We start from the raw sequence: 24775 nt of genomic DNA on the forward strand, positions 1-24775 counted from the left end.
AAGTCGAACACAAATTTACCAATCCTTGTGAAATTCGGTACATGCATAGATTCTATGACGATAACTGTTCTCTGTGAAAATGGGCGAAATCGGTTGAAGCCACGCCCAGTTTTTATTCACAAGTCGGCCGTCTGTCCTTCCGCTCAGCCACTAACACGATAACTTGAGCATAAATCGATATATCTTTACTAAACTTAGTTCACGTACTTATCTGAACTTACTTAATGTTGGTATTAAAAATGGGCGAAATCCGACTATGACCACGCCCACTTTTTCGATATCGAAAATTTCGAAAAATGAAAAAAATGCCATAATTCTATACCAAATACGAAAAAGGGATGAAACATGGTGATTGGATTGGTTTTTTGACGCAAAATATAACTTTGGAAAAAACTTTGTAAAATGGGTGTGACACCTACCATATTAAGTAGAAGAAAATGAAAAAGTGCTGCAGGGTGAAATCGAAAGCCCTTTGAATATTGGCAGGAATATTGTTTGTGGTATTACATATATAAATAAATTAGTGGTACCCGGCAGATGATGTTCTCGGTCGCCCTGGTCTAAATTTGGTCGATATCTCGAAAACGCCTTCACATATACAACTAATGGGCACTCCCTATTAAAACCCTCATTAATACCTTTAATTTGATACACATTCTAGAGTCACTCCTGGTCCACCTTTATGGCGATATCTCAAAAAGGCGACCACCTGTGGAACTAAGCATCACGCCCTTTTAAAATACTCATTAACACCTTTCTTTTGATAACCATTCTAGAGTCACCCCTGGTCCACCTTTATGGCGATATCCCGAAAAGGCGTCCACATATAGCACTAAGGCCCATTCCCTTTTAAAATAATCATTAGCACCTTTCATTTGATACCCATATCGTACAAACACATTCTAGAGTCACCCCTGGTCAACCTTTATGGCGATATCTGGAAAAGGCGTACACATATAGAACTATGGCCCACTCCCTTCTAAAATACTCTTTAATACCTTCCATTTGATACCCATGTCATACAAACACATTCCAGGGTTACCATAGGTTCATTTTCCTACATGTTGATTTTCCCTTATTTTGTCTCCAAAGCTCTCATCTGAGTATGTGATGTTCGGTTACACCCAAATTTAGCATTCCTTACTTGTTTATACATGCTAGTAATATTGTTGTTGTATTAAGTAAGTTGTCGAGTTATTTTATACAATACAAATTTTAAATATTCTCTGCTCTGCTTAACATATATTATTAATTTGAATGCATTTGTATGTGTTTGTTGTTATTGTTCTAATTCAGTGGTTGTGGGTTTTACTTATTTTTTGCAAATGCCCTCTTCTGCTTTGCTCTTCTTACAACTCATCATGATTTTTTTTAAATAATTCTGTAAGCCTTAATTCGTATTACTTTGCCCTGTTTATTATTTGTATTCAATTAATTAGGGATTTTATTGCAATTGGCAATTGTATTTAGTCGTAACTTAATTTTTGACATTTTTTATGTGAATCAACTTTAAATCGCTTTTTCAGTTCATTAATCCTTGGAATTTAGTCATAAATGAGATTTTTCGTATACCTTTCAGGAGAACATAGCCCAAGAGGGTGGTGGAAGAGGTAAAGTGATACAGCCATGGATCATGAAGAAGCTCAAAGAACAGATTCCAATTATCTAACTTCCCAGAGATGACACGAGGAAGCTAATTAAGTTTAAGAAGCGTTTCAAAATAGAGCTGAGAACAAATCTACGCAGGCCACCTCCAGAATTGAAGTCCTTCACCAGGAAAACACTCTAATATAGTACACCGATGGTTCAAAGATACTGAACCGCTTCGTAGAGCGTGTGTTCGGCCCCAATGCCAAAATGTCCATACCATTCAGAAAATATCCGATCAACTTCCAAACCGAAGTTATAGCCATAAGCCGGTGTGCAGAGATAAATCTACAACGGGGCTATACAAGCGAGAGAATTGCTATACTTAGCAACAACGCTCAACGCATAATATTTAGTTGAGATTAAATCATCAACCGTCCTTAAGTGCATGGTGTGGGTAAACAGGCTAGGACCAATAACACCGTACGTTTAGCTTAGGTACCTGGACATAGGGGAGCTGCTGATAACGAGCATGCGAACGAGATTGCCAGGTTGGCAACGGCCGAGGAACAAATAGGACCTGATCATGCCGATAGTGCCACACACTGTAAGGGAGGAGATCAGGCAAAAAGAGGCGTGCCTCAGAGAACAACACTGGCGCGAAAGTTTATGACTTCGGCAGGCAAAGGCACGAATAGGAGGGTACAACTCAAAGCGATATAAAACCATGATTAACCTCCCCAAAGTAGCCTAAAGGTGCGTCCACGCCAGTAACAAAACGTGTTACAAACAGTTATACAACCAATGTTATGTAACTTGTTAGAAATTCTACTGCAAAATGTTGTATAACACGATGCTGTGTAACTTTTTTGCTTTTTTTTTTATAGCAGGTTACATGTTACCCAGAGGTTGTTGGTAAAGATCAAAGGAATTAGATAACTTGGTTGTATAACAAGTTGCAAGCTCGTCCACACACACAACAAAGTTTATACAACATATATACATGTTTTAAAACAATTGTTATACAACTTTGCTATTTCGTTACCGGTGTGGACGTACCTTAAGAATTTTAACAGGCATTTTCACAGGTCCCTGCAGACTAAAGAGTCACATGCATAAACTAGGTATATGGTCTAGAAGCCTATGCCGGTTATGTGATTGCGAAGATAAGACTGCAGCACACATCCTGCTGGAATGCGATACAGTCGCGAGAAGAAGACTAAGGATTATTGGATCCCTCAAATTAGAAAAGTGTCACATACGCTCTTGAAGCCGAGTACTATTCTAGATTTTCTCAGAGAACTTGGTTTGGACGAGGTGCTGGGAAGAGCATGAGGGCACAATAGACTAATAGGTTGCATCAAAATGAAATCTACCTTTCATGAAAACGAAAAAGGTATATTAAGTTTGTTACGAATCTCAAAATTGTAAGTCCATAATGGAAAAGGGATAGATCCACCAATAAGTATAAGGAAATGATCAGGATGACGAGCTGATGTGAGTATGTCTATCCCTTTGTCTGTTTGAACGTAAACTAGTTGTATATAAAAGAGGATTTTTGTAACATCTTCCTCAGTTTATTAGATTGAAGCTACAAATTTCACCATACGCTTTCGTATACATCACATATTGGTGTCTGAAAGAATCGGAGATATCTCTCGTATATACAGCATATATACTCTACAACCGATTTTTCAGATAAAAAGCTTTTCTTAGTTTCTGCCCCATTTTAACGACTAGAAGCTTCATATTTCACTAAATGTTTTCGTATAGGGAATTTATTGGTGTCTGAAAAAATTATATAGATCGGTGGTATATATAGTATATTTCCCATACAACCGATTATTCAGTAATCAACTTTTCATAATTTCTGTAATAATTCAAGGTTCGATTCGAGCTCTAGGCTAGAACAATAATTTTTTTCTAATGATAATTATTGTTATTTTTTAATTTTTCTAAATTTGAAAAATTGTAATTTCTGTAATATATATTATTGTCTGAAAACATCATAGAGATTTGTCGTATATGTGATATACACCCCATATAAACCGATTGTTCAGATAAGGACTTTTTTTCATTTCTGGCCCACTTTAATTGCTATAGCTTCAAATTTCATTAAAAATTTACCTATACGTGATAAATAGTTCAGATAAGTAATTCATGGTCATAGTTATCTCCTCGGCTATGAAGCAAATGTCACGTATGCGTTTCGGGACAGTACGTAGATAAGTTAATGAAACCAGGCTAGCCCTGTTAATTTTTCAGAACAATCGAATAATGTTACTAGAGGCTAGTTTTTTTTATAGCATATAAAGTTTCCTGGGCAATTTCCGGAAACAAGAGTTAGTTCCAAATTTCAGCAAGGTTTTCAACGACTGCTTCACTAGAAGTGACCTTCTAGAGTATAGACTACGAAAGTGGATCTTGGCAAAAAAAAAAAAAAAAAATTGCTAGTCGATTGAGGCGACGAAGAATTTATAAGGCTCGGTAAGCTTCTTGTAGGTAATAATTTGGAAAGGCTTTAGTGAAACACGCTGATACAGCGTGACTAGGATCAGGATAAGCCGAGAGCCCTGAGCCCTCAGCAACATCTGGCATGATAGCTTACAAGACTTAAGCCGAAGAGAAAATTATCTGGGCAATAAATTTATGAGCCAAGGGTGATAGTTGCTATTCTAACCATTATGCTGCAGAAGATCCAGAAATCTTTGTGATTAATAGTAGTCACCAGGGTACAGCGGGCAGTAGCCAACCATTTACCAAGTTTCTAGGACTAATAACCGACTGCAAGTTAGCGTAAAAAGCGTGCAACGATAAGCGTGTGCAAAACGTCTTAATTTCTAAACAAGCAAATTATTGTTTGGTAAGAAGGAGTGCTCAAGGAGAAGTTGGTGTCATGGCTGTAAGATATATTGGTAAGCGCTTCAGAAGGACATCAAATTTAACCGAAGGCTATTGTCAAAATATTCAGCGAAGTTGCGTGATAACTGGCTCAATTGGGAGTGGTGAGGGAGCTTAAGCCCGTCTCCAACCGTCCTGCCCAACTCATTGGAGGTTTCCCGTTCCTCTTCTTCTAAACACGGTTGTCGATAGAAATACTTTCTGGCTCGGAGCGTCTTCATCCATTCGCATAACTTACCGAACCAGCGAAGCCGAGGATTTTTATTCGTTCTTGTTATCTATGCAATAAATCACAAATCTCCTAATTGTAACTCTGTAGATACTGGAAGTCTGCATCCAGGGACGTAGAGAGAAAATCCGGGCCCGGGACTAAACAATTTACGGGCCCCTATAAAAAATCCACTAATACATTTGATTAATTTGAATTAATGACGTCTCATTCATGAATCATTATTGATGGATTATATAAAAAAAAAAAAAAAATTTGCCACATCAACTAAAGGATTTTTGTACTAAGAGCTGAAAATAAAATTAACACAGAAAATTTACTATTGTAACGAATTTAGGGAAATTCCGCTTATTCCAAACCTTCTGCTAACGTTCGAATCGCTAAACTGTTGAATAAATAACTCCAATATTTAATAATGCAAAATGGTCTTTATTAGACTACTTTGAAAGTACTTCACAATAACACTTATACGTGCTTAAATTAAAACTGATTAGTCATGCCTCAGCTTGCGCTGCTTTTATACTCTCGGTTTCCTCGTTCACCCATTTCTCCTAAGGTCTAGTAATTTCGTGAACTTTATGCTTGGTTACCAGCTATATACATGTATATTTGTAGTTTGTACCCATTTGCGGGTGTATATGTGAGTACTACATCGGCTGATGTTGACATGCGTTTGTGAGTATCCCCCTGCTGCCTTGCATGTATGTGTGTATATGACGATTGATTGTTTACGCGCATACGAGTGGCTGCTTAGTATCGGGTTAGTGATGATAATATTCGTCACACTATACTGTTTTATTGTATGGTAGAAATAAAATTCTCTTTTAACAGCCACATATTGTTTCAAATAATCTTTTCTAGTTATTTGGTAACATTTTAATACTTTTTGATATTTTTAATGATGACTATAAATTTTAATGATTCAATATAGAAGGTTCGGATATCAAAGAGTGGCGTTTCTTGCTTTTTTCGCTGCAAAATTTTTTATAATGATATCAAAATTTAACTGCCTTGCCAAAACGGATTCACATAAAGCGTGACAAGTCCTGAAACTCGCTCTGGAGATGAACGGGATCTATGAAAGTTTTTGATTCTTGAAAGGACGCTGAATGAACGTTCTGCACTAGCTACAGTGACAGGTATAGTACAAAACATACGTAAAGCAACACAAATGTTGGGGAAAATCGTATACAGATTTTGAACATATGTAGATGGCATTTAGCAATTCCAATGGTGACAGACCTTTATCAAAATTTGCTTCGTAAATGTGTTTCAAGTGAATTGTTTCGCATTTTAAGCATTGAGATATGTCCGTCTTGTATTTTTCGACAAATTTTGCTGCGCTCGTCCGAACCGTAGTTTCATCGATGTCTTCAAATTGCCACAAAAAGGAAAACGTCTCGTTTAAATTTCTCATAGCTGCAAATCGTTCAGTAATGCCAATGATTACCGAATCAACGATCACCAGGAATGTATTGTTTTTAAAATCAGACTCTGAATGATCTGTAATCATCTCATTTAAATTATCTTCAGAACGTCTTTTGGGTTTTCTCTTTCGAATGTCCGGAAACTTTGGCGAGATGCTGAATAGCAACTGTTTTGCATTCGTTTAAAATTGTTTGCCATTGGTTCCTGATCAAATTCAAATCTGCTAATAAGACATCAAGATGTCGGACCTTGTTGTCGTTGTAGCGATAAGGTTACTCCCCGAAGGCTTTGGGAGTGTTATCGATGTGATGGTCCTTTGCCGGATACAGATCCGGTACGCTCCGGTAACACAGCACCATTAAGGAGCTAGCCCGACCATCTCAGAAACGATTTATATGGCCACATTAAACCTTCAGGCCATCCCTCCCTCCACACCCCCAAGTTCCGTGAGGAGCTTAGGGTCGCCAGAGCTTCGTCTGTTAGTGAAACAGGATTCGTCACGGATAGGTGAAGTTGACAATTGGGTTTGGAGAAGCTATATATTGCGCTGGAAACCTGAAAGGGTTGCGCTACACAACCCCTTGAATCTGGTATTTTAGTCGCCTCTTACGAAATGCATACCTACCGCGGGGGAGATGTCGGATTGTCTCTCTCTCTCTCTCATCTGTCAGATGTCAGACCTCAACATCTATGGTGGTGTATCTAGCTTGGAGGACCACGTTTCTTTCGTTAATGGTAGTCAGTATTTTTAACCAAATTTAGGACAGCAAGATACATTCGAACTTGTTTATGTACTTGAGAATGCCGGTAACATCGCCGTATGCTTGCGCAGTCAAATTTGGCTTTTGTTTGAAAGACTATGAAGAGAGATCGGTACATTTTTTTTGAGGATGTCCCATCGTTGTGGACTGCAGCTGAAATCAATAAAACATTTTTGTACAATTCCGAGGAAAGTAATTGCAGCCGTACAACATTCTGCAGCATCAAAACCAGATAAATTGAGACTGTGAGTTGCACAAGGCGAGCATTCGAGTTTTTGACGTAGTGCTCCCTTGTAAGTTCCATTCATATTGGCGCCGTTATCGTACCCTCATGCACGACAATTTTAATGGGGTTTCATGTTTACATAAAGTATGGCAAATTAGATCAGCGATTTCGTTCACCAAGATATATACTTTCGCTTTTGAAAGCTAGGCCTCTTTCACCCAAAAATAAAATAGTGTCCAAAATTCTATATAACATTTCTTTCCACTTTTGAGTTTCAGTGATTAGCTGTTCATTGATAAGTGTATCAATTGTGGCCCCCTTTTGCGTTAGATTTTGTAAAGATAGCCATTGAATTTAACATTTAATGTGATCTTGAGTATTTTCGTGTGGTGGCAGTTTATCGTATAGCTTCTTCTATACCTGGAATTTCGAATATCCGCACAGCAAATTTTAAGTCGATTTAAAGTATTGGTGCTTAACAGACGAAATGGTAGGCAATAGAAAGCATTGCTACTGGCACTCCACACTAACCAGTCATGCTCCACTTCCTCTCTATTTGGCAAGATGCTCCGCCACGACAATCACGTGGAAAAATAACAGGGCAGTTTTTATGACCTTGACGAATTATTTCGTTGACTTCTTCAGATCCCAAAAACTCATTATTCACGGTACCGATATCGAAGTCGTTTAAATAATCTGGACTTTCATACAGAGTTGGTGGTGTTATTGGATTACTTTTTGAAGATGAACCTTCATCAGGGTCACCACGAAAACTTTATTATTTTGGATTCATGTAAACATACATTTTTGTTTGATGTTTTTGTTGTCTCCCCAGGCCCAGGCAAAATATCATTATCAATATTCGTTGCTTTTGAAATGCGCCTTAAAATTTGGACATGGAACAACTAAAGACTCTCCCGAATTAAAAAAATGTCTTAGTACATCTAAAACGCGGGCATCCTGAGAAACCCCGGGCCAGGGGGGAATCCCGCCATTCCCCCTCCCCACTCGTCGGGCCTGTCTGCATCATGGCAGGATCTGAATTTTCGAATAATCTTTCTCTATCGTTACCGTTCACGATTTCGAGCCATACATCAGGAGATGAATGTTAAGGGACTTATAGAGCATGATTTTTGTTTACCAGAGAGGACTTACTTTGCAATTGTCTAATCAAAAAAAAAAAAAAAACTTTAGTGTGCGATAAGAAATATTTTGGAAAACTTTTGCTTCTTCTCGGGCAAGCATTTGTTTTGAGAGCTATCATTATTGATGTCGTCAAGTTTATTTATTTGCATTGGCTGATTGGTGTACAGTCCGTAAAGCAAAACTTGTTTTTATCCCGACTGGCGCCATTAAGACGGTCTTTGATAAGTGTATCGAGCTTAAATAAGACATTATTAGCCAGCTAAATGTGTTTAATTTGTCTATTTTAAATGCTTTCAAAATATTTTACATACAAAATTTCAAAGTAAAATTAAATTATAATTAAGTTTTACATTTATTTCAGAGTTTCAAGTTTTCAATACACACACAAACATTCGACACACAATTACCTTAAATGCCTTAGAAATGTTATGCAGAGCAATTTGTTTCTTCGATAATGGAATGTCATGCAGGTCAATGGGCAGGTATTTTTCAAAAACCTTAATTATGTGGTCAATTTAATAAAATTTATCTGCATAAAAAACAACAAATACAATTAAAACGCTATAAAGTAACAAAAAAAGCCCAAACAAAAAATTTCCGTCCAATTGTTGTTGGGCATTTAGAAAATATGCCTGTTTGAACTTATTATGAGCCACACATATTGATATTCGTTTTAAAATGTAACATGTTTACATATAGGTTTATTGAAACAGATACTAAATGCGCCAAATTTATGGGATATTAAACAAATTCGCTCAATGTATTGGGCAGCAGGGGCTGTGCACAGTGTGCGACTTTGAAGTGTAAACATTTAAAATTATCTTATAACTTTAAACGAGCAATTCTTTTTTGTTTGCATAGCCGAACGATCTCGGGAACGGTTCCACCGATTTAAATGAAATTTGGCACAGAGGTAATGTATCACCTTCTAAGACTTTCTACCTAGGTTTTGCCACTCAGAATGTTTCACAAGGTTGCCACCTATTCGAAATTAAAAAAAAATGGCATGAGATATGTCGATATGGGTATCAAACGAAAGGCATTTCACTCCGCATGACAATAGGGTGATTTTTGAGTGGGGTTGCCACCTATTCGAAATTAAAAAAATTGCATGAGATGTCGATATGGGTATCAAACGAAAGGTATTTCACTCCGCATTACAATAGGGACATTTTTGAGTAGGGTTGCCACCTATTCGGAATTTAAAAGAATTGCAAGAGATATGCCGATATGGGTATCAAACGAAAGGTATTTCACTCCGCATTGCAATGGGGACATTTTTGAGTAGGGTTGCCATTTAGGGTTTCCACCTATTCGAAATTAAAAAAAAATTGCATGAGATATGCCGATATGGGTATCAAACGAAAGGTATTTCATTCGCATCGCATTGGGGACATTAGGGTTGCCATTTAGGGTTGCCACCTATTCGAAATAAAAAAAAAATTGCATGAGATATGCCGACATGGGTATCAAACGAAAGGTATTTCACTCCGCATTACAAAGGGGACATTTTTGAGTAGGGTTGCCATTTAGGGTTGCCACTTATTCGAAATAAAAAAAAATTGCATGAGATATGCCGACATGGGTATCAAACGAAAGGTATTTCACTCCGCATTACAAAGGGGACATTTTTGGATAGGGTTGCCATTTAGGGTTGCCACTTATTCGAAATTTAAAAAAATTGCTTGAGATATGCCGATATGGGTATCAGACGAAAGGTATTTCACTCCAATAGGGACATTTTTGAGTAGGGTTGCGATTTAGGGTTGGGGTAGTTAGTTGAGGTAGTTAGACGAAATAGTACTCTACTTACTCATATTCTATTAAAGCTTTAAAGGGGAACATTAAAGTTAAAAATCTTTGTAAAAAATCTGACACATGATTCGACTTAATTTTCTAAATTTCATACATGCTAATAAAATTAAATTGCAATATCAAGGCACCGTGGCAGATTCTAGCAAAATATATTTAAATGCATAAAAATAAATAAATGTAAGGCGCGATAACCTCCGAAGAGATCTAAGGCCGAGCTTCTCTTCCAATTTGCGTGTGCTCCTCTTGATTTTTCCCTACAAATTGGCCGGACGGGACCTACATGTTTTATGCCGACTCCGAACGGCATCTGCAAGGCAGATGAGTTTTCACTGAGAGCTTTTCATGGCAGAAATACAATCGGAGCGCTTGCCAGACACTGCCGAGGGACGACCCCGCTTAGAAAAATTTTCTTCTAATTGAAAAATCTTATTTCTAAAATTTTGATGTTGCTTCGCCCGGGAGTTGAACCCAGGGCATACGGTGTGATAGGCGGAGCACGCTACCATCACACCACGGTGGCAAATATGAAATGAATAATTGCAATTTCTCACAGATTATTATTAGAAAGATTTCTCACTGTTGCAAAAAGATATCTCACCAAGATAATTTTCTACCGTTGAACACTAGAGGCATATGTTCAATTTGAAAACGACATCTAACCATTTAACTACTTACCAACAGATGTCGCTTAGAGAAGTAAGTTGACACTTAATTAAATTAACTGATAGTTGTCATAACTGATAGTTGTCATTCGCGAAATTTACAAGTTTTTAGAATGTAATAAAATTGTGAGACTTTCATAGTGTATAACTAAAAAATTTCTGAAATTGATAATTCTGCGCATGAAGATACTCGACCTAAATAACTTAGTTATCGATTTCACTAATTGTCATAACAAACTCTTATACTATAGGCTGGAATTACCCATTTCTAATTTTTCATTCCAGTTCATTTTGCGGTTAGTGTTTGATATGTTTTTGAAATCTATTTTTAAGGAAACCAAATATGGGTAAGTAAAAATATATAATATATGGGCATATAAAAAAAGTAGAGTTTGATTAATGATTACATGTAGGAAAAAGTAAGTTATGCGGCATACTCGAAGATTGCCGAGCAAATCTCGGTCGCCCAGGTACTGCAACTTTATACTGATAACAAATAAAAAGAATGCTCATTTAGTTTCAGTTTTTTTTTACTAAGTATCAAACGATTTAGCCCATTTTCATTCAATATTCCTCTTTATAAAGGAAATAAATGTATATATAGAGTCTCTCTACTATCCCGTATATATTTAGTTATTCAAATTTCTTGTTATAATAGCACTTCTGAAGTGAAAAATTATTGTTAGCAAGTTATTTTTCGCAAAGATATTGCCAATAGTATTGCTTTTATAAATACTTTATATAAATGTGGGTGTGGTCATTTCGTCCATTTTTATCATAAATATTTGACGTTTTACTTACTTACTTACTTAATTGGCGCTTAGCCGTTTGAACGGTTATGGCCGTCCAACAAGGCGCGCCAGTCGCTTCTTCTCTCTGCTTTGACGTTTTAGGAGAAATAAATGTACCACACTTTATCATGATACGTCAACTCGTCTTCTATTTATGGCTCCCGTATCGTGAAAAAATGCTTGGTTCAAAAACGGGCGGTGACACGCCCATTTCCAAACATATTTTATGTAACAATTTTCATGTCCTTATGACATAAAGTGTGTTTTTTTTTGCAAAGTTATTGCCTATTATATACATCTGAGATCTCTATAAAATCTCGTATATAAAAGTGAGCGTGATCCTTAACAGACTTCGTCCATTTTTTCCAGGTGGCGGTCGTGGTGTGATGGAAGCGTGCACTGCCTACCACACAAAATGTCCTGGGCTTAAGTCTCGAGCAAAGTAACATCAAAACTTAAAAACCACTTTTTTTCAATAAGAAACAAGTTTTTCTAAGTGTGGTCGCCATCGGCAGTGTTTGGCAAGCGCTCCGAGTGTATTTTTGCCCCGAAAAGCTTCTCAGTGAAAATCACCTGCCACACAGCTGCCGTTCGGTGTCGGCATAAACATATAAATCCCGTCCCGCAAATTTTTAGGGAACAACAAAAAGGAGAGAAAATCGCCTTAATCCTTTCAGATGTAAATGACTAAAAATATTTTAAAAATTGATTTTGCTAGAAGGGCTACCAAATTATTTTTACCTAGCTTTTATTAGTTTGGGTTGTATGTATGTAACGGAATTTTTGAGCATAATTTTCACCAACTTTCAGATGTTTTATTAATTTGAAAGTTTGCACACGTTTCAAGGATCGATGACAATGCAAAAATTTGTGGGAGGGGTGACAAAAGCTCAAAGGATATTAATTCAATTGACTATATGGACACTTCAAACCCCATAAGTTTAATTGAAACTTTGCCCACGTATCAAGGACCTATGATAATGCAGTAATTTAATCGTGGGATGACATAAGGTCAACGGATATAAGGTCAGGGGGGTCATAAGGCTAATTTACCTTATGGCCATTTGAATTGGTCTATCCGAACTTAAAATCACTACCTAATTTTTAATCACTAAGATTTTATGTTATACTAGAAGACCCGGCAGACGTTGTCCTGCCCTAAATTTGGCCTATCTGCATACATTCTAATAAGCTTTTCCCGTCTGACTATGCCCTCCCCCTTCTTCACTTTTTCCACTTTTTCCTAATCCCAGTCCGTCTCTGTATAATATATTACTCTGTATTAAAGCACTCATCAATTGATATCCATATTGTATATATACGAAAATTACCCTATACTAATGCACTAATCAACAAAAAAAAAAAAAAATGTAAGGCGCGGTAACCTCCGAAGAGATCTAAGGCCGAGCTTCTCTTCCAATTTGCGTCGTGCTCCTCTTGATTTTCCCTACAAATTGGCCGGACGGGACCTGCATGTTTTATGCCGACTCCGAACGGCATCTGCAAGGCAGATGAGTTTTCACTGAGAGCTTTTCATGGCAGAAATAAACCCGGAGCGCATGCCAAATACTGCCGAGGGGCGACCCCGCTTAGAAAAATTTTCTTCTAATTGAAAAACCTTATTTCTAAAATTTTGATGTTGCTTTGTCCGGGGTGTGAACCCAGGGCATACGGTGTGGTAGGCGGAGCACGCTACCAACACACCACGGTGGCCGCCGCACTAATCAACAGCTTTCATTTGTTATCCATATTCTATAAACACATTCTAGGGGTTATCGGGTCCACGTTTTGGCCTATATCTCGAGACCCTGTACGTCGATCGCAACCAAACCTATGATGTAGTAACCACCGCGTGAGGTTTAGGCAATTTGTGTGAAAGTTTGAACAAAATCGACCGACGCATCTCTTCAAACACCGGCGACCAACTACCACACATTTTAGCCTTTCTTTTTATATATGTATATAGATTTTTATTTTTCACACTTCACTATAATATTAAAACGAAATGCAGATTTTCCTTGATTCGGCTTAAAAATTGCACATGGATGAACTAAAGACTCTCTTGAATTAAAAAAAATTTCATAGTACCTCTAAATCGCGGGCCCCTCATTTTATATATTAAGATTATTAGAAGGTGGAATAATTTACCATGAATAATTTATTCCAAATAAAGTTGCCTATAATAAAATTTAAGTTATTAACCTAATAATCATATTCAGAGCAAAAAGCGTGGGTTGCTTGATATAATAAATATTACATTTATTATCAGCCCAATTCTAAATATTCCCTCAGAATTTTGTTCTCGCGGATTTTTTTATTCTCGCGGAAAAATTCCTCCAATTCTTTTCTCCTAGGGAGAACAATATCTGGGGAATACGAATTTCGAATTTTCGAAGTCAGCTGTTTAGTCAATTGAAATTTTGGTGCGCATTTCTTTTTTTGTTTAAAAAATCGAAAAGTTTAGTTAATGTTGTGAATTTGTTTGAAATTAAGAAATAAAGTATAAACAATGCACAGTATTGCATTTCATATGGTATTCACTGAAATGAGTTATGAATTGGTGCCACAGCAACATCAACAGTGGAGCATAAGAAGAAGAAGAAGGCGACGGAATAACACACATCAGCTGGAGTTGCCTGGTTCCATTCAGCAAAGCAATTTTCTGGCGGCCAAATCGAGTTGAATTCATCTTTCGTCATATGCCAAAATCTATTTAAGACTTCTTAAAAAATTCTTGCGCAATTTCTGGATGGTTGCATCAAATATACCAAGAGCTCTTCCGTTGCTTGTGATATACTCTTCGACTTAAAATAAAGAATATTGTGGTATAATGTACATATTTTAGCAGAAATTTGTACAAATAAGTGCCCTTTCTTAAAAGAATCAATTTACTTTAACTATTTTGATGCATTCCCTTTAATTTAACAAGAGAAAAAACTCCTAAAAAATGGCAGAGAAATCTCCATTCATAATACCTACATATCTTCCATAACCGGTTTCCGCTTTTTCGAACATTGTGCAGGATAAGAGGAAAGGGAGAAGTGAAAAAACTCACAACGAATTTTTATTTAGAATACGAGGAATGGGAGAAGGGAAAAAACTTGCAAGGAATTTTTGTTTAGAATTGTGGTGTATATTTGCAGCTATTATGACACTGATTAACATAATTATTTAAAATTTGTTCCCAATTGAAGAAAATAAAACACTATGCGCCGTTAAGCCTTAACAGATGACGCTGTATATGTAAAGAGTCACATTTCACTCACACCGCTCTGGGTGAAAGTACGCATAAATCTTGATACCTTATCGCTGAAGTTTTTGAAAAAATATTGCGGTGCAACAACAATTTCCGTTTTGCACTAATTTAGATGCGGTTAAATCTTGACTTAAACCGATAATAAACAGAAGTCAAGGTCAATGCCGAGATGTGCTCAACAACGTACCTGACACTGTCTGCCGGTAGTCATCATTTACTGGTGACAGCAGCGTGAGGGGCTAGTGAGTAAATGCCGGTTTGTTTTTCAGTGAAATATCATTTTGCTAAATATCAATTAAAGCGTTAAGAAGAAATTCATGTTTTGTAATTGTGTGTGTGTGATTTTCAATTGCATTTGTTGCTAAGTTTTACTTTAATTTGATTAACATGTAATAGCTTAAGACGGCTTAGTAGCGATTTTTACGGTAGTTTGTCGTATTAAATGTGATGGGTTTAATTGGTACGGTTATAGATATACTCTTTTTTGGTTTAGCAACGGTTTTCAAATTAGTTGTTTTGTTTAATTCAATACAAGCGCTACTGGTGCTTCTTATTTTATGGTTTATAGATCACACTAAAATATTTAGATTTTTATTTTAGTGTTTGTTTTGATTATCGTTGTTTTGTATTTTTGCTCTGCGGTTCATTGTACTTTTGGTGACTTTATTTTAGTCAAATTAAGCATGTTGATGCTTTCTGTGAATAAATGATGCTCAAGGTTTTAGTTTATATTATTATTCTTTCTTAACTTTAAAGCCTATAAGTAAAAAGTTAAAAAATTATTAAAGTTATGGTCCAACTGCCATAAATCACATAACAGAAAAGGTATACAAAATAATAGTGACAGTTTATGCGTACAACCCGAAATAAAAACAAAATTTGAACTCATAACTGTTGATTCTAAATAAACTTTAAGTTGTACACGGTTAAAAATTTTAGCCTAGGCTTAGGTAATTTTTAAATTTTTTTGTAGTTATACTTCTTTAGGCGTGTTATGAAAAAATTATGAGCGTGTAATTTTCAAAAATGTAACACAAAAGTAACAAGTTGAAAATGCAGTTCGTGTGTATGTGTGAACTGTACGAACAAACTTGCTTTGAGTGGGACTTTCACCACATCACGTTATGCGTTACATATATTCATGTTGAATTAGGTCGACTGGTGAAAAAAGCCAGCATTCGAAAGCATTCTTAAACTCATGAAAATTTTCTCAGTGAAAACTCATCTGCCTTGCAGATGACGTTCGGCATAGATTAGATTGATATGAATCTTTTGCTTACGCTCTCATATTTTCGCTCTCACGAGGGATTTATCTTCTAGTTGTTGCTGGCAACAATCACAGATAAATCCCTCGCGGCAGCTGAAGCGGGTGCCAGAACAAAAAATGTGCCAGCCAAAACGAAAAACGTACCAAAAATTTTGGTAAACTTTATTTTGACCTACAACTGTAGAATAGCGTTCAAAAATTATGGGAAAAAGGCTAAAATACTTGTTTTAGTGTAAGTATTATTAGTTCGAAGGCGTAGGGTAAATATTATTTCCTATTCAATAGTTATCACTAAAAATAGGTTTTGTAAATATGAACTCCCGATGCAACCAGCCCATTTTGATCACAGAACCTGGAACGCCAGACATGCAAGATAAGCCCTATCCATTAAGTAATGTTAACTATTATATCATAGGTCCGATTTACTGAAATTTCAAAAGAATATATGGTTTTCATTGCGAGTTAAATGCGTTACAATATTTGACTAATTAATTTAATCGAAATGTAAATTTTACTTAGATTTGTTTATATTTAACTCTAACTAGTCGTATTATTGTAAAATAACTTTAAGGAAATAAATATTTTACGACTATCATTTTATTAAGTGATTGAAACTATAATCGCCGAAATGTATGTCAAAAATCCCCATTTTCAGATCTATATATTTTTGTTTGGAGTGGCATAATTGATAAATGTTATAAAAAATGTGCATTTTGACAGCGCTCTCTCGAAACAAAGAGTTGCAAATCCATTCATCTATGACGTTCGGAGTCGGCCTAAAACGAGTAGGTTCACTCCCGCCAATTTGTAGGTAAAAATAAGAGGAGCACGACACAAATTGGAAGAGAAGCTCGGCTTTAAATCTCTTCGGAGATTATCGCGCCTTACATTTATTTATTTAAGAAGTTTTAATCTATCTATATATGTAAAGAAGGATTTGATTACATCCTATATATATAAAGAAGGATGTAAATGTGTTTGTATGAAGCTTATGGACTCCCAAACCACTCCGCCGATTTCATAAAAATTTGCAGGGCAGCTTCACAGCGATCCGGATAGTGTTCCTGTGAACCTTCTTTTTTGGAAAGTGGACCAAGGAATGATCTATTCGAACTAATTTTATTCACTGTTCGATTTGCCTGAAATCCGGTAGATACGTAATTTATATATGCACCAGGTACCGTCTTTTTCGAACAAAATATACTCATGGTTCCATTTGCCTGAAATTTGGTATACAGGAAGCCCTTTTTATCATAAGGCACTGATAACTGAATCGGATTCAGTCATGACCGGAAGATGATATTGAAGTGGATATTATTTAAAAATAATAACATTCATTTAATTTGCGAATTTATGTTACACGTAGGCCCTCTTTTTAACGCAGAGTTAATTTGAAAATTTATCAAAAATGTTAACTTACCCATGACAAGAACGATCAACCCCATTTTAACTGCCCTTTTTTCTTTTAGAGCACTTTCCCGAATAGTTTTATAAATCTCGCTTTTAGCCACTCTTCATATAAATTCAATTTTAATATTAATGTAGTGTTTAAATATTTATTTATTGCCTAAAATTTTTAATCGTGTACTCTTTGTTGGGGAATTAAGGCAAGAAGTAAAAGTATATGAAAGGTTGAAAACGATGAAGTATGTTCATAGTAATATTCATTTATATATATATCGTTGTTGTTTCGAGTTACTGTAGGCATTAAATTATATTTTATGACTACCCCAGAAATATTAAACAAAAATATTTTATGCTTTACTTATGCTGGCTTGGAATTGAAATTCGGTTTAATTACTTTATTTTATAATTTTTTTCTGCTTTTCAATTATGTTTGAGGTATTGAAATGTGTTTTATCTTTTTTATACTAAGCTGAGCAGAGCTCACAGAGTATATTAATTTTGTTCGCATAACGGTAATCCGTAACGGCGTTAACTAATCGAGATAGATATAGACTTCTATATATCAAAATGATCTGGGCGTTCGTCTGCCCGTTAACACGACAACTTGACTAAATTTTGAGGTATCTTGATGAAATTTGGTATGTAGGTTCCTGGGCACTTATCTGAGATTGCTATTTAAACTGAACGAAATCGGACTATAACACACCTACTTTTTGAATATCGAAAATTTCGAAAAACAGAAAAAGTGCGATAATTCGATACTAAAGAAAGTTAAAGAGATGAAACTTGGTAGGTGGGTTGACCTTATGACGCAAAATTGAAAATTAGTAAAATTTTGGACAAAGGGCGTGGCATCGCCCACTTTTAAAAGAAGGTATTTTAAAAGTTTTGCAAGCTGTACTTTGCCAGTTGTTGAAGATATCATGATGAAATTTGTGTGCTGAATAAAAATTAGCAAAATCGCAACGAACACACCCACTTAAAAAAATATTTTTTTTAAAGTAAAATTTTAACAAAAAATTGAATATCTTTACAGTATATACGTAAATTATTTTAACATTCAACTCCAGTAATGATATGGTGCAACAAAATACAAAAATAAAAGAAAATTTCAAAATGGGCGTGGCTCCGCCCTTTTTCATTTAATTTGTCTAGAATACTTTTAATGCCATAATTCGAACAAAAATTTACCAATCCTTGTGAAATTTGGTGGGGGCATAGATTCTAGAGCGATAATTGCTTTCTGTGAAAATAGGCGAAATCGGTTAAAGCCACACCCAGTTTTTATACACACCCGACCGTCTGTCCTTCCGCTCGGCCGTTATAACGATAACTGGAGCAACACTCGATATATCTTTACTAAGCTTAGCTCACGTATTTATCTGAACTCACTTTATCTTGGTATAAAAAATGGGCGAAATCCGACTATGACCACGCCCAATTTTTCCATATCGAAAATTACAAAAAATGAAAAAAAGTTCCATAATTTTATACCAAATATGAAAAAGGGATGAAACATGGTAATTGGATTGGTTTATTGACGCAAAATATAACTTTAGAAAAAACTTTGTAAAATGGGTGTGAAACCTACCATATTAAGTAGAAAAAAATGAAAAAGTTCTGCAGGACGAAATCAAAAGCCCTTGGAATCATGGCAGGAATACTGTTTGTGGTATTACATATAAAAATAAATTAGCGGTACCCGACAGATGATATTCTGCATCACCCTGTTCCACATTTTGGTCGATATCTTGTAAACGCCTTCACTTATACAAGTAAGGCTCACTCCCTTTTAAAATACTCATTAACACCTTTTATTTGATACCCATTTCGTGCAAACACATTCTACAGTCACCCCTGGTCCACCTTAATGGCAATATCTCGAAAAGGCGTCCACCTGTAGAACTATGGCCCACTCCCTTTTAAAATACTCTTCAATACCTTCCATTTGATACCCATGTCACCCTAGATTCATTTTCCTTCATGGTGATTTTCCCTTATTTTGTCTCCAAAGCTCTCAGCTGAGTCTGTAATGTTCGGTTACACCCGAACTTAGCCTTCCTTACTTGTTTTTTTTTTTTTTATTTTGAGTTTAGTAAACGACGAAAATACTGGTAAAATAATACTGTACAGAAAGATCATCGGCAGTTTGATCGACACTGGACCATAGGTGTATGTCAGTTTCTTGATAACCAAAGTATGCGAATAAACTGTCAGTTAGCGTTTACCAAAGTTGGTTAGAACGGTCCTAAGTTTCTAAAATTTTCCATAATCTGAATCGCAAAAAAATATTAAAAAAAAAAATATTAGATTTTATATCACTCCGAAAATGTTTAACACTGCATTATATTTTTTCAAAAGCAACGCTAAAGCTGGGTCATATTGGAGTACTAACACGAAGAAATCGGTACAAATGCGCCAATTATTTTTTCCTGAGTCCCTGAAACAATGTTACAAAATCCTATCATTAAATATAGATGACATTTATCTTTAAGTACATAATGTTCTGTTTCGACCGGACTTAGACTTTATTACTTGGTTTTTTATGCAGTGGTTGGGTTGAACTCAAAGGCGAAATTTGCACGATAATGGTTTAGTGTGAACTTTGTCATCTCACTTAGTGTTTTTTGGTTTTCGTTGCTGCATTGCAAAATTAATCCGAGGTCGTTAGCAAAATAAAAATTCTATGAAGTGCATTGCCTTTAAATGATTTTAATTCGTTAAATTTTCCAATACCCTGATTAATCATCAGCTTAATCACAATGTTGAACTCTATGTAGGTAATCTACTTATAAACACATACATGTTTCTAGATATTTTTATATTTTATTTTGAATATAACAGCAATCAATTTAACCACAATTTTGGCGACAATCTGTACATATATGAAATCATAATAACTTTTTCAAGTGAATTTGCAATGAAAAATAAAGAGAACAATTAAAAGAAACCAAATATTTGAACTCGTTTTTGCAGAAGCAGATATAAGGAATTTCCAAATACATTAATTGCTATTGAAGCAAACAACTAGAATAAGACCCAAGACGAATTCAGTACAAGGTGTAGTTATCCAAACAGCTGATTGCTTCTTCTTGATTATTTCCCATACAACGCCTGGTACTACAAGATATCAGTTAATCGAAATCAAGGAAAATTTCGTTTCGACTTGACATTCTTCTGCACGGTAAATTGATTGAATTCGCTTTGCCACAATCTGGTATGGATTCGCCAAAGATAATGATAAGACCAAATAACAGAAATGCAAATTACCATTTTAAGTCATAGTTAGCTTCTCATGAGGGGTTAAACTCAGGGGCCTGAGGGCCTAATCCAGTTAAAAGTAGTAATTCGGAGCGAATAGCAGATAAATAGCATTGATGATATCTTGACTCATGCGATACGCCATTAAAGGTTCTTAAATTGTAAGACGAATAAGAAAAACTGTATAAAAGGAAACAGGGCCTGTATTGTGTTATATCATCCGTGATCGAATTAAATTTTTCAAATCACAATATCTCGCAATTGGTGAATCGGAATAATGACATACGTGAACTAGTGACCACGCGTATACATAAGGTCCATATTGTGTTATCATTTTTATAAATAGTATAGCAGATTCATATTGTAACGAATTTTGGGGAAATTCCGCTTATTTGAAACCTTCTGCTAACGTTCGAATCGCTAAACTGTTGAATAAATCACTCCAATATTCAGTATTGTAAACTGGCCTTTATTTATATTACAACCAATAGCATGTTTAAGTCACAACTGACTTGTTATTACTCAGCTTGCGCTGCTTTTATACTCCCGGGTTCCTCGTTAACCCATTTCTCCTAAAGTCTAGTAATTTACCAAACAGTTGTAACTCATTCTTTGTTAGTTACCAGCTATATAATAAGTACATGTATATTTGTAGTTTATAGCCATATGCGTGTGTATGTGCGAGTAACTACATTTTTTTTTTTTTTGTTTGCGTGGAGGCTGAAAAATGTGTAATGTACCATAATTGCTGCCGTCGCAGCAACCATGTGTCCGTAGACTAAGAAACAGCCCCGTTCTGGAACCGTCGCCCACCCCGACACCACTTTCGCATTACTTCAGGGTGGCGTTCCATATTTCTCATTTTTTAAGAGCCTACTGTTGTCCCTGCGTCCAGGTTCCCGCTATTTGCTCTGAGTGTCCATTTAATAGCCACTGCCTCGCATGCGCATTTCTCTGCGCTCCCTCTCAGCATCCATCAGGCGTGTCATTACTATAAATGCCATTTTACTCACTGCAGTCCAGCACTCTTTCCTGTTGCACATATGTGATACTAAATTCCTCGTGGTAGGTTCCTCTCCAAAGACTCCATGCAAGGTGAGTCTTTCTTCGTGGAAACGGGGGCAGTGGAACATGACGCGTTCTGCGTTTTCTAACTCCGTGGTACACATTGGGCAATGAGGATCTTCCTCTATCCTACGCTTCCATAAATACTCTTTGAAACCGCCATGTCCACTCATTATCTGCGTGAGCTGGTAGCTCAGTTCACCGTGCTTCCGCTCAATCCATTTAGCTACGTTCCAAACTAGTGTGAAAGTCCAACGCCCTTTACTCGAGGCCTCCCATCGTTCTTGCCACTTAGCTATTGTTTGTGTCCTTGCTCCTTTCTTGTCTTCTTCAGATGGTCGCTCGATATTAGTATTATACAGATCGGCCATTTCGCTTGCCAGTAAGTCCATTGGGATTTCCCGGGTTAGAACCAGGCTCGCGTCGTCGGACACCGTCCGATAAGCACTTGCTATTCTTAAAGAAGCAAGTCGGTACGCTGCTAATATATATTTTTGATGGGTCTGTTTAGATCCATACCACACTGGTGCTGCGTATAGTATTATTGAGCTGGTTACTGTGGACAATAGATGACGTGTAGCTTCGCTCGGACCACCAATGTTAGGCATTATTCGCATAAGTGATCCATTAACTTTGGTAATTATCTCCCCCACCGCTCTGAAGTGCTCTTTGAAAGTTACTTAGAGTCAATGTGCACTCCGAAGTATTTTAAGGAATCCTTTGAGGTGATCTGATGATCCACGACAGTTAAGACTAACTCGTTCGCCGACCGTTTGGAGCTTACTAATACCACTTCCGTCTTTTGGCTAGCCAACTCCAGTCCCGTATTGGTCAGCCATTCCTTTATTCTTGCTACGGCGTCATTACATAATGGTTGAAGCAGGTCCAGTTTCTTGGCCACTACTACCACTGCAATATCATCAGCATATCCCACAATTTGCGTGTTTTCTGGTAGATCAATCTTTAGCGTTGGACCGAGAACAGATCCCTGTGGGACCTCTCCTGTGAGTTTGTACTCTTTTGCTCCTTGATTCATGTCAAAAAGAAGTAGTCTGTCTTTAAGATAGCTACCTATTATTCTGCGTAAGTAAGCTGGAGTGCCGAAGCTTTACAGCGCTGCCATTATATGCATCCAGTTAGCAGTGTTAAAAGCATTCTTGATGTCCAATATAATCAGTGCACAGAACTTTCTTTTATTTTGGCCTCCAGAGATAGCTTCTCTAGCTATATTGACGACTGTTTGTATTGCATCTACAGTGGATCTTGATTTGCGAAATTCATATTGACTAATCGATAAGCCACCTGGTCTTTATAGAGTCAGCTGTAGGCGCTCACTAATTATACGGTCGAAAATCTTCCCTAGGGAATCCAGCATACAAAGTGGCCTATATGAGGACGGTTGGTCCGGCTGCTTACCACGTTTCAGCAATAGGACAAGTCTTTGTCGGTTCCACGGGCGAGGGAACACGCCTTCTTGCATACAGGCATTAAAAAGATCAGTAAATAATGTAGCCCTAGTTGTGATCGCGGCTTTAAGGGCTATGTTTGGTACTTCGTCTGGTCCTGGGGATTTGTTATTAGCAACTCTTTTTTCAGCGTCCAGCACCTCTTGCTCTGTAATTTGCGGAATTTCCGTATTTTCTAGATCCTCGCTTGGATGAGTCCAGAGATCTTGCGCCGGGAAAAGTGTTTCAACAATAATGTTCATCAGTATCGTGCAGGTAGGTTGCTGTGATATGGGCCCTTTAACTTTGGCCATCTCAGTTCTGTAGGCTGATCCCCAAGGATCTAGGTCGACATTATCCAGCAGTTCCCTAAAGCATAACTTCTTGCTCTTTTTTATGGCATTTTTAAGTGCCTTTCTTTGTGCGACATAGGTGCTGTGTAACTCCGCATACCGTGGTGATGAGCGTGCCCTCTGCGCTATTCTTAGTGCTTTGTGACATTTTCTACGTTCTTCCGCAATTTCGTCATTCCACCAATATACCGGAGTGCGCTGTGCTTTTCCGCGACTTCTGGGCATGGCAGCATCACATGCCATACATAGCCACTTAGTGATTTGAACCGACTGATCTTCCGCATGCGATTCTCGTACTATGGCATCCTTCCAGATAATGTCAAATATTTGTGGGTCGAAAGGTGCTGTTTCCATTTCCTACTTTGTCGATGTCTTGCTGCTACCGTTCGTGGAGTTTCGAGCAGCTCTACGCTAATAGCTTTATGGTCGCTGTGTGTGTTGACGTTGCTTATGGACCATTTTGCTCGTCTTGCTATTTCGCTGCTAGCGAAGGTGAGATCTATAATGGATCGTCTGGTACCTGTATCAAAGGTATATATCCCTGGTTCATTTAGGAGTTCTAGCCTCAAAGAAGTAAGGCTTTCGAGAAGAACTCTCCCTCTTTCGTTGGTTCGTCTACTTCCCCACACAGATGACCATGCATTGAAGTCTCCACACGCTAAAAGCGGGTGTTTACCTCCTGCTTCAATGGTGATTCCGTATATCATGTCTTCGAACTCGGCGATGGTCATGCTCGGAGGGGCATAGCAAGATGTATATACCGTCGATTTTTGCCCACGTGAATCCTGCTACCGTTGGCGTCATATTTTCCTGTGGGAGAAATTTCCCTGGTGCCCAAATTGAGGCTTTCCCTGCTGAATCTGAGTGCCAACCCTGCTCCTGGCGATTTTTGTATTGTTCAGAGAGTACCACTATGTCATATCCTCCTTCATAGACTGTTTGGGATAATAGCTCTTGGGCTGCCTCGCAATGGTTTAAATTGAGCTGCAATACCCTCATGAGACAGTCATTTTGCTGCCCTCTCGTTGTGGGCATTTAAAACAGCCTGCTGAATGTTGTCCCCCACATAGCGTGCATTTCGGTGCGTTTTCGCAACTTGCAGCCTTATGACCTTCCTGGCCGCATTTCCTGCATAGGCTAGACCTATCTACAGTCTCCTTACATTTCTGAGCTAT

The 24775-nt window shown here is 37.1% G+C and overlaps 2 protein-coding genes across 3 annotated transcripts in view; one reads left to right on the plus strand and one right to left on the minus strand.

Annotated features, from left to right (window-relative positions):
- Positions 1–7658: 7658 nt before the first annotated feature.
- LOC137246113 (uncharacterized) overlaps positions 7659–24775 on the minus strand; it is a 34607-nt gene continuing 17490 nt past the window's right edge. Inside the window, exon 2 of the mRNA XM_067777208.1 lies at positions 7659–7905. Within this exon, the coding sequence (XP_067633309.1) occupies positions 7659–7905 (247 nt within the window). The remainder of the gene's footprint in view (positions 7906–24775) is intronic.
- The window catches only part of LOC137247043 (serine/threonine-protein kinase PITSLRE-like), a 47009-nt gene continuing 37577 nt past the window's right edge, over positions 15344–24775 (plus strand). Inside the window, exon 1 of one of the 2 annotated variants that reach the window (XM_067778114.1) lies at positions 15344–15483. The gene's annotated coding sequence lies outside the window, so the exon portion shown is untranslated. The other variant, XM_067778112.1, reaches the window with a different exon arrangement.

Source organism: Eurosta solidaginis, chromosome 3 (assembly GCF_040869045.1).
Source record: "Eurosta solidaginis isolate ZX-2024a chromosome 3, ASM4086904v1, whole genome shotgun sequence".
Taxonomy (NCBI): domain Eukaryota; kingdom Metazoa; phylum Arthropoda; class Insecta; order Diptera; family Tephritidae; genus Eurosta; species Eurosta solidaginis.